Source organism: Pteropus alecto, unplaced genomic scaffold (genome assembly GCF_000325575.1).
Source record: "Pteropus alecto unplaced genomic scaffold, ASM32557v1 scaffold7, whole genome shotgun sequence".
NCBI lineage: Eukaryota > Metazoa > Chordata > Mammalia > Chiroptera > Pteropodidae > Pteropus > Pteropus alecto.
Genome location: NW_006494614.1, coordinates 42,046,754 through 42,060,534, shown reverse-complemented (window position 1 = coordinate 42,060,534; position 13,781 = coordinate 42,046,754). Strand labels below are relative to the sequence as shown.

At 49.1% G+C, this 13,781-nt stretch overlaps 2 protein-coding genes across 8 annotated transcripts; both read left to right on the top strand.

The window, feature by feature from the left end:
- Nucleotides 1-118: 118 nt before the first annotated feature.
- On the top strand, nt 119-6,691 carry PRICKLE4 (prickle planar cell polarity protein 4). 7 transcript variants are annotated; one of them, XM_015600517.2, is made up of 8 exons: nt 119-499; nt 1,175-1,211; nt 1,336-1,422; nt 2,474-2,621; nt 3,144-3,248; nt 3,954-4,091; nt 4,381-4,584; nt 5,150-5,954. In XM_015600517.2, the coding sequence occupies exons 4-8, from the start codon at nt 2,490-2,492 to the stop codon at nt 5,768-5,770; spliced, it is 1,200 nt and encodes a 399-aa protein (XP_015456003.1). In that variant the 5' UTR covers nt 119-499; nt 1,175-1,211; nt 1,336-1,422; nt 2,474-2,489; the 3' UTR covers nt 5,771-5,954. The 7 variants fall into 7 exon arrangements, with proteins under 7 accessions (XP_015456003.1, XP_015456006.1, XP_006926624.1 ...); XM_015600520.2 differs by lacking the exons at nt 1,175-1,211; nt 1,336-1,422 and having other exon boundaries at nt 5,150-5,354; nt 5,815-6,691; XM_006926562.3 differs by lacking the exons at nt 1,175-1,211; nt 1,336-1,422 and having other exon boundaries at nt 5,150-5,354; nt 5,818-6,690.
- A 17-nt stretch (nt 6,692-6,708) lies between these two features.
- TOMM6 (translocase of outer mitochondrial membrane 6) lies at nt 6,709-8,048 on the top strand. The gene is made up of 3 exons (XM_006926563.3): nt 6,709-6,901; nt 7,409-7,513; nt 7,735-8,048. Exons 1-2 carry the CDS (start codon nt 6,774-6,776, stop codon nt 7,503-7,505), a joined length of 225 nt encoding a protein of 74 aa, XP_006926625.1. The 5' UTR covers nt 6,709-6,773; the 3' UTR covers nt 7,506-7,513; nt 7,735-8,048.
- Nucleotides 8,049-13,781: the final 5,733 nt, after the last annotated feature.

The window sequence follows — 13,781 nt, the reverse complement described above, 5'->3', positions numbered from 1 at the left end:
GGGACCAAGAAAAGGGAACGGGGAAAGGGGAAGGGGCGGGGCGACCACTGGGGACTACCGCGGGGGACGGGGTGGGGTGGGGACTCAGCGGGGCGGGGCTAGAGGGGGAGGATGGATCTACGGGCTTGCAAAGGCGTTCTCTGTTCAGCGAGGGGCAGAGGACCTGGCCTAAACAAGGCTCCGCGGTGTCTGCTCAGCACCCCCGGGGGCGCGATGCCGGTACTGAGCCCACCGCAGTTGGTGGGGCAGTGAAGCCTGCACATTTTCCACCCCGGAATCCCATGAAGGCATTTCTCGGTCTGCAGCCCAGGCCCCTCCCCGAGCTGTCTCGCTCTACCGACACGCGAGGGGCGGGAGCGGACCGCAGGGGGCGTGGGAGAGGGAGGGCCGAGCTCTCCGAGCGGGCGGAGGTGGTCGCTGAGCCTCGGGGTGGTGACCGAGTGAGGGGCCTGACGGCGGGGTCCATCCAGAACGGCCCGGACGACGGCGCGCAGTGAGGGTGAGACCCCAGCAGAGTCCCCTCCCCTAAACTCTCAGCAGCCAGGCTGAGAACCCCAGCCGACTCGGGCGCCACACCACGCCCCGCCTCGGAGGTGGGCCCCGCGAAGTCCAAGAAAAATCTTCGGGGTTCTAGCAAGAGGGCACTTGGCAGGACCGGACACTTCTCCCCTTCTCTCTCTCACTGGGGAAAATTTCCCATCTCTTTAACTCCCCCGGCTCAGGCTCTGCCCTTCAGAGCAGGGGTGGTTGAGAAGGTTGAACTCCGTGAGCCTGGTTGCACTTGAGCGAGGCGGGGAGCGAGGGTTCAGTCTTGTTTCTTGTCTGAGAGAGTAAGGGAGAGGGGAATTCTGGAAGGAATCCAGCATGTTAATAAGGTATGGGTCCAGTGCTTAGCGGAGGTGGAGTTAGGCCGCCCTTGGGTGGGATGGAAGGGTGAGGGAAGAGGGCTGATTTCTGAGTATTTTTTACGTGTTGGACAATTTCATATAAACTAGAACTAAACTGGAAGAGAGGGTGTAAAGTTCCTTTCTGGAGCTCCAGATGCCCTCCACCCTTCCTGTAAGGCCTCCTCCCCAAGCACCTCTTGCTGCCTGGAGCAGGGACAGTACTGTTAAGGGGAAGTGGCTACTCCTGGCCCTGACTATGAAGGGCCCATCCTGGCTGCCTTCCACAGGAAACCTGACCTGAGGGACAAAACGGGAAGGAAGCAGGTGGGTGTGGAGCCAGGAAGCAGTGAAGGGTGGCACAGGACATCTGAGGGGTGGGGGTGGGCGGCTGGAGGGGACCATGGGCTGGGAAGCAATGTAATTTATAGTCTAAACCATGTTCCCACAGCAAAAGCTGGGTCTTATAGAGGCCAGGGATTTGGTGATGGCCCTGCTGTGCCCAGCTGCCAGTCAGAATCCATCCCAGCTTTCAAAGGTGACCTCCTCTTAAAGCTTCCCTTAGCCTTCTAATGTGACTTTGGGCAAGGCAATTAACCTGTTTGTTTCAACCATAAAATGGGATAATAGAAGCTACCTCATAGGATTGTTGTAAGGATGGATTATATTCCGTAAAATGCTAGAACAGGCCCTGGCATAGGGTAAACAGAAAGTTGGCTCTGGTGGTTTTTCTTCCTAGGGTGTCGTATAAATGAGCTCTAGCCCATTTCTGCTTGGTTTCATTTCTGTCTTACCCAGTAGACCATGAGCTCCTCCTGACTACTTCAGCAGTCACTCCCGACACCCAAGATTCTGTGTTCCTACCAGGCCTTGCCCAGAGGAGGGCTGAAGAGATGCACTTAGAATTGTCCAATGAAATCACTGCTATAGATACAAGAGTTTCCTCTGTGCTCACGTTGCTTATAGACTAGATGAGCTAAGAGACACAGAGGAATATTAGGTTCTAAATCTTGGGGCACTGACTGTACTTCTAGAGCTCAGGGAAAGGAGAGCAGTTATGGGCTGCAGAGGCTGAGAAGGGCCTCCTGGTGAAATGGTCCTTTCACCTGGCCCAAGCCTACAGCTGGAAAAGTGGGGCCTATGTAGGAAGTGGAGAGGAAGCAAGCTCACTGGGGTGCTGAGTGTACAATGAAGAATTGTGGAAGTTAAGACTTGGGAGATGGGGAAGAAGGGACCTGTCTCCCCAGGGTCTTACCAGAAAGGCAAAATGCCCTTTCCTCTCATTGTGGGATTCCTCTTTCTTCCATCGCAATCTTGGGAGACCCCAGAGTTTGAGTGTCAGAAACTCTGGAGTTGAAAGACCTTGACTCAAGATCTGGCTCTACCACTCACTAGCTTTGTGACCTTTGGCATACCATTTATGCTCACTGAACTTCAGTGTGGCATCTATAAGATGGAGACAAAGATACCCCCCTAATTCACTTGGTTGTTGGGAGGGTTTAATGAGATAATGCCTGTGAGCACTTAGCACTGCCTAGTAGCACTTTGTAAGGGCTCGATAAATGGGAGGTGTTCTCATTATTTTGTAGGCAGACTTTACCACCAATGTCGGTGCTGAACTCTAGCTGGCCCCACGGAGGCGAGAGCCTCACCACTCAGGAGCCAGGTCCACCAGAGAACTTAGACAGTGACCCAGGCCACCTGTCAGAGGAGGACCCTGAGGAGACCTTTGCTCAGGTAGTAAGAGTCCTGCCCTTCCCTCTGAGACCAGCATGCCTCTATCCTTTGGATCTCTTCCCATTTCCACCAACTGGGAGGTGATTAGCCTTTGTGCCCAGCCGCCTATGGCCTTTTCCTCTTTGCAGGGATCCCTTCCTACATCCCCCTCAGGACATGGGGGTTTGACTTTAAGTGTATCCACATGGATACACATTACCTCTACTTGGGGGTGTGTGTTGTCAAATTAGACCCAGGAGCTTTGGCCCTAAGGGGCGGGGCGGCGGGTGGGGGGGGCGGTGATTTCAAGCATAAGAAGGGAAGCCGAATTGGGATGTGAGGCCTCCCCAACCTCCCTCAATCAAACCACAAAGGTAAAGTGGATCAGCTGTCCTGGTGATCTTGAAGGAGTTGATCAACCAAATGGGAGGTGGTGGGTGCTTGGATGTGCCAGATTGGAGAAGAGTTGGCAATGAGGAGGGGAGAGAAGAAAGGGAAGGAAGGAAAACCTAGCTCTACTCATCTTTTGCTGTGTCTCCTCAGAATCCTGAAGTTCTGGGCTTAGGGCTCCCTGGCCTGGACACCAACCCAGCCAACTGGCCTGGGCTTCGGACGCTCCTGCAGCAGCTCCCTCCACAGGACAGCAGTGTGGGTCTCCCTCTCCCCAGCTTCCCTCTCTTTGGCCTCCCTCTTTTCATACTATGGGAAGAACCTTGGTCCAGAAGTCAGGGAACGTGGATTTAAGGCCTGGCTGTGCCACTAATTGGGAGAAGTCATCCGCCACCTTCAGCCTGAGTTTCCACATATACATACATAATGGGTACAATCATCTACATACTGGCTGTTCTGCCCACCACAATGCTTAGTTGAAGAGCAAATGAGAAAATGGACATGAACGACTTTTGAAACCATTAATGGAATGTACAATGTAAGGAGTATGGTTAAGTATTTATTGAGGCCCTGTGTCCCCAGTCTAAAGGCTTACAATCAATTGGGAAGGCAAGAGAGGAGAATATGGAATAAATAGGGAAAACAATAGGAAGTGATATTGAGCTACATTTAATTGAGAGCACCTAATTGAGGACCTAAATATATGGTGACAGGGCTGAGTGCTATGGGGCTATTAGACCTGAGTGATGACCACCCTTGGGGCAGGGAGTGAGGTGGACTTACCGGAGCTCTTGTCCTTTTTCCCCTCTCCATCTCAATGCTCTTCTGTGCTGTTATCACCTGCACCTCCCTGAGGTTCTACAACCTTACTTTGACCCAGCAGCTAAGCCTTCTCTCTCCAATCAAACTTCAGTCTTGCTTGCCGGGGGTTCTCCTGGTCACAGTGGAGGCCTATTTCTATAGGAGCGATACTGCCTGGCCCTTGGGGAAGAGGAGCTGGCTGAGCTGCGGCTCTTTTGTGCCCAGCGAAGGCGGGAGGCCCTGGGACAGGGGGTGGCACGCCTGGTACCTCCCAAGCTCAAAGAATGCACTTGTGAGAAGGTATGTAGTACAACCCCCTTCAATAGTCCCCTTCCTCCACCCTTTGCCCTCTCACTTCTGCAGGAGCTAGCTTCTGGGACTCTGGTGGGAAAAGAATGTTTGGGGATTGACAGTTTGACAAACTTTAGGGAAAAGGGAAACCAAGTTTGGGGGTTCTTAGTGGAGCCTGCAGTGGAGGTGGGCTTGCCCAGAGGTATGGGGAGAACAGGTTGTGGTTGGGGTGGAAGAGCCAGGAGAAACACTGGGAGGGTGGTGCTGCCTTTGACCAGCAAGCACCCCTGCCTGGCAGTGCAGGGAGCAGATGAGGCCAGGGGAATACGGCGTGTTTGCAGCCCGGGCAGGAGAGCGGCGTTGCTGGCACCAGGCTTGCTTTGCCTGCCAGGCCTGTGGCCAGGCCCTGATAAACCTCATCTACTTCTACCACAATGGGCGTCTGTACTGCGGCCGTCATCACGCTGAGCTGCTGAGGCCACGCTGCCCTGCTTGTGACCAGGTATAGACTGGAGGGGAGGGGCTGAGGGGGTCTGCTCAGGGTCCAACAGTGGCAGGATGTAAGGGGACACCTCTCAGTACTGCAGAATGGAGTAGGGAGAACTGGGAACCAGCCTGGGGCCTTTGTGTTCCCATTGCTCTGACTTGAGCCCTGAGCATGTGGGACCCTTTGCCTTTGTGGCCTCCACCACAGCACGCAGTGTCCCCCAAGTTTTCTGGGACTGAGAATTTCTCAGCAGCAGGGACTCTTGGACAGACTTTCACATCAGTATGCCGAGTGCCTAGTGTTGTCTTTGATGATGCAAGGAACTCAATGTCAGCATAAGAGGCAGAGTGGAACCCTGGGTTAGGAGTCCAGGCGACCAGGTCTCACGTAAGGCTGTGCCACCTGCTAGCTGGGGAATCCTGGCTAAGCCAATCAGCCCTCCCTGCGTCTGAGAGTGGCTGAGTAGATCAGATGGGAATGTCTGTAGACATGCTTTAGCGTTAACTGCGTATAAAGCGTGGTTATTGGATGAATGAATGAGTGAATGAATGAATGAGTCGTTCCTCTCTCCCTCTCCCAGCTGATCTTCTCCCCGCGCTGTACCGAGGCGGAGGGACGGCGCTGGCACGAGAACCACTTCTGCTGCCAGGACTGCGCCGGGCCCTTGGGCGGGGGCCGTTATGCCCTGCCCGGGGGCGGCCCCTGCTGCCCCAGCTGCTTTGAGAGTCGCTATTTAAATGCCGGCTTGAGCCCAGCTCCGGCAATGGAAGGAAGGGCGTCCCTTGGTAAGAGAGGAAAGGTGCAGATCAAAAGGGAAGGGGGCAGCGGCTTGGGCTGGGCTGAGGAGGGGATTCTCCCGGGATGGGACCCTCGCCCCGATCCCACGCCGTCCCGTCCCTCCAGCAGCGCCCCCGACCCCAACCGCACCTCCCAGACCCGAGTCTCGGGGCCCGCAGCTCTCACCGCGCGTCCCAGGCCGGAGCGCTCCAAGGGCCTCCCGAACCCACCCCGCGCCGCAGCCTCAACAGCGGCGCGGCACTCGGCTCCTGTAGTGGGGACGCGGCCGCCCTCTGGTGGGCGGAGGCGGGGAGGGGCGGGGAGCCCTGGAGAGGAATCGCCGCGGCGGAGGCGCGCACGGCCCGGGGGCGGGGCGGGAGCCTGGGTCTGGCTTCAGTGGGCCGCCCCGCAGGGATGTGGGTAAGAAACTCGGAGCTCTGAGAAGAGCATGTCTGACCCATCCTGGAGCAGGGGAGTCGGGGCTCGACAGAGTTGAAGGAGGGGACCGCGTCCCACTGCACGCTCTGACCATCTCCGAAGCAACCCTTCTGAACGCAGCTACTGCCAGCTCCAGTCCAGAAACCCAGAGGGTACTGCATGGATCGAGCCTGGAGCAGGAGTGCCGAGCTGGGGACAAGGCTGAGGCACCCAAAGGGCGGGAGCAGGGCCCCTTGGAAACGCCCCTTGATCCCAAGGAGGACGTCCCTTGCCCCACCTGCTCCTCCTCTTCTGACTCAGAACCCGAAGGCTTTTTCTTAGGCCAGCGCCTTCCCCGGCCCTGCAAGACTCCTGGAAGCTTCCAAGCTGGGGACAGCAACACCCCCCGGAAACATTGCACTATTTGCTAGTGGCGCGGCCTGCAGAAGGGGGAGTCGGGGGAGGGGTGATCTGTTAAGCGGGAGAGAAGGCTCTCATCTCCCTATAAAAATCCTAGACTGAACGCCTTCAGGGGCAGGCCTGGGAGGGGTGGAGAGATGACAAACTTTGAGTACTGCAGCCCGCGCATTCTGTGACTTTTGATGGAGGCTTTCTTGAGGAACCCCATTCCCCCAAACTACACATCCCCTGCGAAGCTAGCCCCTACCCCGACTTCCATAGCCTAGGACAGCCCTATCCCCAGCATCCTCCTGAGCTAATGAAGTGATCACTCAGAGGCCACGTGTGACGGTGACCGGCTTGGCGAGCCAGAGGTGGAACCGGACAAAGGGACCGCAGAGCTGGGCCTCGCTCCACCCCTTGCAGAGCTCGTGGACGCGCAGCCCGGGAATTATACCTCTCTCGCGGGCGTCCAACCAAGCTCAAGCTGCAGCTTCCTCTGTCGGCCAGTAGTCGGGGTGGGGGGGGGGGTGCGAGACCGGAAGTTGCGTCATCCGTCAGCGCCGACAAGGTGCGTCATCGGAGTCCTTGTGGAGCGTGAAGGTGCTGGTATGTCTTCCAGTGGGGTCGGCGTGAACGCTGGCGGCTCGGCAAATGAAGCGCCCGAAATTCCAGACAACGTGGGAGACTGGCTTCGGGGCGTCTACCGCTTCGCCACCGATAGGAATGATTTCCGGAGGTAACCGAGGCCCAGGAGTCGGGTCCCTCTTTGTTCCTCTGCTCCCGTAAACATAATATGTCGCATTTTCCTTCTTTGCTGAGGCTAGCGCCTTCGGGCTTTTTCCCCTGCAAGCATCTTGGCTTCTTAGTGGCTCTGGCCGTGCTTTGCCCACTCCTTGACAGGGAGAGTTCCCATACAGCAATAGCGATCTTTTCAGTCACGGGGCTGTGTCTAGAGAATTTCACCCTGACTGAAGGGACCCGGAAAGAGGAGGCGCCAACACATAAACGAGCCGAACAAGTGCTTTCTTGGCCATTGCACTTCCTCCTGCTCTTACTAGAGAAACCAACTCTGTGTGGGTTTTGGGCAACCTACCATGTAACGATTAGCGCTCCTGCATTCAAGAAGTGTTTTTGCCTCGGGGAAATTTTTCCTGAGTGGTGGTAGGAAGCCTTTCCCCTCAGTATCTTTCGTTAACCACAGCGACTCAGTGACCACAGGGTTAGTGAAATACTTTCTTTCCAGGAACTTGATCCTCAATTTGGGACTTTTCGCTGCGGGAGTTTGGCTGGCCAGGAATTTGAGTGATATTGACCTAATGGCACCTCAGCCAGGGGTGTAGCCAAATAGGTAAGCACTTAACCACTGCTGTGTGTCTTAGAATTCCTAGAGGCTGCGAGAAGCAATAACTTTATCAACTGTTCACAAAACATAGGAAAGAGACTTGATGTAAAACCCTTGGCTGTTTCTTAAATGTTTCTGTAACCAGGGATTTCAGTCTCTCACCAATTTCCTTTTACATTTGCTTTTACACTTCTAATGCCACCTGTTGCCCTGTCGTCTGATTGTAGACACATGGAACCTGTGCTGTACTTGAACCTTCCAAAAGCAGAGCCTCCAGTTTGTGACCATCACAAGACCTGCCTTGATGGCAGCTGAAGTTTGATTCAGATGGGCACCTTCTCTTCTCTGCCTGATCTCCTCTTCCAAGTCCGCTCCATTCTCTGGTTGGCCATCAGGCTTCAGTTAAAGTGTTGTCCTTTGTTCTGTAAACTTATGTACATAGTTCCTAAGTTTCTGCAGGGGGTGATCTTTGCTCTTGTTTTGAGGAATAACATAATGGTATTTTAACAATTATTTGAAATAAATGCTTCACACAAAGCCATTTTTTATTCTTTTAATAAGAAACTTCGGCTTACAAAAACAAGGTGTAAAAAGTTGATTTACAAAAATCATAAAAACATGACATATTTCACACTCGAGACAGGAACAAGCCCCAAACAGGCTGTAACAGGTGGTTTGCTTCATATTATAAGAAAAAAAGAAATGGAAACTGTAGCAACCATACATTGATGTTAACATAGGATGAAACTTATTCTTGAGGAATTTCCACTTTTGAGCAGTACTAGGGGAAGAAGCCATTTGGTGTTGCATAGCATGTTAGTGCACCAGGTGGGTTTTTCAGGCACCAGGGAGGCATTGTTGCTGTAATGGGATTTGTTGGCAGAAAGAGTAATGTGCAGGTGGGGGCAAGGTGTTAAGTAAGCCTGGGCAATGAGCACTAAAGTGAGCAGCTGTCTGCTTGAGAAAACTGCTTTCACAAGGAAATAGATGTCTTCTGACCCTGATATTCATGATAGTGCCACTGTCCAAAGGGAAATATGTAAGGAACTAGCATGGATTCATGTGGGCTTAGATGTGAAGATAGAGACAGGTTTCCGTTGGCAACTTTTTTTTCTAGTTGATTTATTCTACTAGGCATTTTAATACTGCTTTTCTATGCCAAGTCGCTTATGGAACTGGTATGGGATTAAGGGACATGAATTGGAAAGGAGGGTCAGTATGACATACTATCGTGGCCTAATTGTTACAATTGACAGATGTTGTCGCAGCAGTCTGTTTACTAAAAGTAGACAGGACAAAATACAGTCCCTCTTGACTCTGCTGGCATAAATCTCATTAAGAAAGCTGTTTGAGAATTAACTTTATATTTTTTTCTTTTTTTTTTAAAAAGCACTATTTTATTGTATTAATTAGGTAGGTCCCATCTGTTAGGAGGAAGGAGTTTAAACCTGTGTGAATTCAGGGCTGTGGCTGGCTTAACATGAAACCAAAATCCTTTTAAGAGTCTACAGTGGGACCACAGATGATCTGACAGATTTATATCTTACTAGGTGTTAAGATGAAAAAGGGTCAAACAAATATGAGAGCAAGGCTTAGGTTTGAAGCCATCACCCCCCAAATGGTGATCAAGAAAGAAACTTTTAAGCCATAACATAGATTCTAAGCCCCTTCCAAACTGCATCAGAGCACTGCTAAGACAAATACCAGCACCTGTTCTTTATGGGCATGAAACATATCCTTGAAGCCTGCTACCAGATCTCATAATTGTGAACAGTTCTATTTGATAAAAGTTTCCAGTTGAAAATCAAAATCCAGCAACAATTAAGACACGGTAGCTTCCAAAAGCATAACTGAAATTTCACTCAAAATTTAGTGTTTTATATTGAATGTCAACTGTAATTGAAAAAAAAATTATATAAAAATATCTACTGTTTTAGTTTCAAGTAATAGCGTTTGCTGTTGGTCCGTAAAGCCATAATGCTAGTAAGGTTTCATTTAAACTGGCTTAATTCCTCAAAGTGATAAGACTTTAGCAAATAAAGCTACCAAATCTACAATTTCAAAAATCGTGATGAACCATTCTATAAATGAAAGTGCTGGCTTTCACCATTCCATTCTCCTCAAGGGAAGTCAATTTTACATGCCGTCACACAGTTTTAAGCCCTGGTTAGTTAACACAGTACTATGAAAATCACTTACACAAGAGCTAGTTAGATGTTAAATGGAAACATGCCAGAGTCCACAAAAATGACCATTCACCTCAATGCTATAGTAGCTATGGTATATTTAGAGCAATGTGTGGGTGTAATGAGTACACAGTGGTTAAAGTTGAAGTCTTAGACCAAGAGAATGGTTAATTTAAATGTGGAAGATATAAACGAAACTCACAGTCATATTTAGAAGGCGCTTTTCAGCTGTAGTGCTGACTTCAAAAAAGAACCTGAACCACCAGGGTGATACATACTTACCCAGGAAAACTTAAGTGGCCATGGAAGGTTTTATTACAAAGATAGAATCTCCTCACCTAATTAGACCAGTAATTAGGCTGAGAGACCCAATTATTAAATGTGCTTAGCATGGTGAACTTTCTAAATACCCTTTGGTGAAGTCTCAATGAAAACAAAGTCAAAGGACATGCTGTAAACAGCCCTGCAGGTGAGCAAACTGGGTCTTAACCTCCTTCCACAGCCCTCAGCATCATCCCAGTCAACACCCACTGAGGAGAGGGGCAGGGATGGGTTCTTTGAGCCTTCTCTTGGGTATTACACAGTGCACTGGCTTGCCTTACGGTCTAAATTAAAGGTTCACATATAGGGGATTGTGTTCTATAGTGCTTCCTGAAATTGTGTGCAAAAGAACTTCAGAATTAACGAAGGTGGTAGCACTTCAGGAGGACCCATTTTTGTTGGACTTCTACCATAAGTTGCCCAGCATTAAAAAATGAAAAATCCTTTTCTGAATGCTTGTGCTCTCCCAACCAGCTGGAAGAGCAGCCCTTCCACTAAGATAAAATCCCAGATAGGGATATAGTATATGTTTAAGAAGGGGCGGCCCTCTCAGTCTGATTTGAAAAGGCCTGAGTTAATGTTTTGAACATAAAAGAGGTGGTGAAAATAATGCGGTATATAGTCTGCTTTGAAAAGCAGCCATTTCATGAATAATCACAAATACAAAGATTTTGGACATTACAGAAAAATTTCAGGTCTTGCTGGTAAGAATACTTTGCTTTCACACACAAGAGATATGAAATGCTTTTAAAAAGTCCGATACCAAATGTCCTTTACACTGTACAGACCAATTTGCCACTTGAAATGACAAGAAGGAACCTTTTCCCTTAATTTTTTCAATCCCATGCAAACCATAATTAGGTACAAGGCACCAAATTTAATGAATTGTATAAAATTAGTTCACAAAGCTTTATCAGTTAAGTAAAACAAACTCCATTTCTCCCTCCCTGCCTGCCCACCTACATCCCACCCCCAACACCCAACCAAGTTTTCATTCTGCACTACTGTCGACCTCTCTCAGGCTTATGCTGGGGCATGGCTAGGGCCATATGCCACTGCCGGCCAACCCACCCCATTAATTCTTGCACTTGGATGGCACTGTAAGCATAGCCAGAGAAGGGAACTCATACAATCACTGACTCTAGTTAAAAACAAAAATAAACTCTGCTATTGAGTCCATAGGACACATTAACACTTCTACAGTTTCCAATTTTATTCATGACATTTAGAGAGACATCTGGAAATTCTTTACAGTGTGGCACTGCCCCCCTCAGCCTGAGAGGGGCTGCATCAAAGCTGGCAAGAGCTCTGCCTGCCATTTAATAAGAGCTTCAGTTTCTGGCTGTTGAGGGCATTCCTAATCTTTTTTTACGCTAGCATGGATGCTCATCTCAGAGGCAACCACAAGTATGAAGGTCAGGCTAGACTGAGGTAAAAATCCTTGTTGAGGGCCGGCGTGCATTCATCTTGGCTGGCTACAGCAGAAAGTAAACACACCAGCCAACTGCAAAGGGTTTCTGGAATGGGACTCTAACTACTTATGGGAGAGACACGGGTTTGTAAGGTTCTGTTAGGAGAGCTTGGGTTTGATTTGGCAGCATCTAGTCAATTTCTACCTGGCTCTTATTTTCTTCTCTTTAGAATGTTTCAATTTAAAGTAAGATACAACTAAGAAATTCATCTACTGCCAACATTAAATAAATTAAAGTCAAAGGGACGCTTCCCTAACAGCCATTGACTTACGTAGCAGGGCACTCTTTAATAAAAATCTTCATAAATACTAACTTCTCAACAGCGTCTAATGCTGCTGCCTCTGGGTACCTGAGGTGTCTGTGACTGCAGGGGCACCTTCAAGAGTGCAGCTCAGTGAGGACTCTGATATTGGTTTCTATTCCAACTCATTTTAAACAGTTTTATTAATTTGATACAGGGGTGCTCAGCTAAGCACTTATCTTACGAAGTATTTAATCTGCTCATTCCTTATACTATTTGGTATAAAACTATTTTTAAAAATTAAATTTGAAGATCTTTTAGTTTTCCATTAAATGTTTGTTCATTTTTCTTAAGTATTTCCCCCTGGACAGCCGGAGGGATGAAGTAGATGCTCTATTCTCCATTTGTAAGTTCTCTTTCTAGAATAATAAATATAGCACTCAGTGAAAGATGAGGCACAATTTATATTTTCCTTTCCTTCATTTTTTTGAGTTAATGGGCTTCTCTATTGCCACAAAAAGTCATCACCAATCATGCTGACTTAAAAATGTGGATCTAGAGAGTATAGCTTTACATCAGAGCCTCTGGCAGTATGGGCAGCTGTGACACTTTAAAACAGTGTCCAGGAGAGGGTGAGCCCGGGCCAAGGTTATACAAAGAAGTCTGCAGTAGACAATATAAACCAAACAGCATAAAAAAATGCCATACGCTATCGCTTCCAAATAAAAGCTAAATATTACAGAAACCTCACAGTGTTGGAAAAAGCAAGTTTAATTTAAAATATAGTCACTCCCCCTTCCTTATCAGGGTGAGCCATTTTATGTCTGAATTTTTTCCATGTCTCAGTGCTGTCTGGCAGGTCCCATGGGAGAGTTCATCTCAAAAGAGGTCAACAACAAATGCTACAGATCTGCTCAGGAATGTGGCTCATCAACAGCGCTAAAGCTACGACCCTTATTCATTAGCCTCCCTTTTCCCAATTTCCCACCCCTCCCCAACTCCCTTCCACATCTACTCCCTTCAAGTGACAACTGTACTTCTACCTGAATTGAAATATTAATATGATATACTCAGTCAAAAGATGAGCATTCATATGACGGGCTGAGGCAGGCTGCAGCAACCCCACGAGAGTTATGGTTTGCATTCATTTGTACCGGCAAGTCTAAGCGAAGGATTGAGAAGGGAAATTCAGTGATAGCTGATGGGGAGGAAGGTTTCCATCTGGGCAATTTTATTCCACTTAGAAACTGACCCAGTTAGAAAGAAAGATCTCTTTTACTAGCATTGGACAGGGCATTCTTGCTTTTCTCTGGTGGAGTGTGGCTGGGTAAAGAAACAGTAGGGATTATCATCAGATTTGGGAGGAAACAGGCCAGGGCCATCAGCAGTAAACTGTTTGGACATATAGGGGGCACATTCCTAAGCCCTAGGAAAGCAGAAGCTCTCAAACCTTGTAGTGAACAAGAATATTCTGGTCCTTCAGGTGCATGGAAGAAGCTGCAGGTTAAGAAAAGCTGCATGCTGCACCAGGTGAGAACGGGTGATAGGTATTCATGTAAGCCCTGGGCCTCCAGCTGTCCCTGCCCCGTCTCAGTTGAGTTCTGAAAAAGCCTCAGACAACTGACTTAAAGACCAAGTGAAACCAAACCCTACACCCTGACCTGACCTGAACCAAGGATTTGCTACAGAACTAGGTAGCCCCGAGCACTCTTCGGCTCAGCATGCAACAAAGAATATGTCATGTGCCAGTTTATTGCTTCCCCATATGAACTGCTCCTTCTTTAGAATGAAGGGATGTTCATGCCAGTCTCAGAAGATGTGGAATGATTAAATGGGCAGCAGCCAGGGAGGGTATGACACATGAAAAACCTCCCATCTGCATGGGGAAATTTGCTCCATGCATCTCATTCCACTCTTCAGCTGCTATCCCCCCAAAAAGGAAGTCTGCAAGTTTTTAACTCTTGAAGGTTACTACTTCCTTTGTAGGAACAAATCCTTAGACTGCACCTCCTGCCTTAGAACCGATCCTATCCAGCAAGCTGCCAACCCGAGGC

Coding starts and splice junctions, on each gene's coding strand:
- PRICKLE4 (XM_015600516.2), top strand. CDS start 2,490: ATGTCGGTGCTGAACTCTAGCTGGCCCCACGGAGGCGAGAGCCTCACC. Junction 3,249..3,953: donor TCCCTCCACAGGACAGCAGT/GTGGGTCTCCCT, acceptor CTATTTCTATAG/GAGCGATACTGCCTGGCCCT. Junction 4,092..4,380: donor AAGAATGCACTTGTGAGAAG/GTATGTAGTACA, acceptor CCTGCCTGGCAG/TGCAGGGAGCAGATGAGGCC.
- TOMM6 (XM_006926563.3), top strand. CDS start 6,774: ATGTCTTCCAGTGGGGTCGGCGTGAACGCTGGCGGCTCGGCAAATGAA. Junction 6,902..7,408: donor GATAGGAATGATTTCCGGAG/GTAACCGAGGCC, acceptor CTTTCTTTCCAG/GAACTTGATCCTCAATTTGG.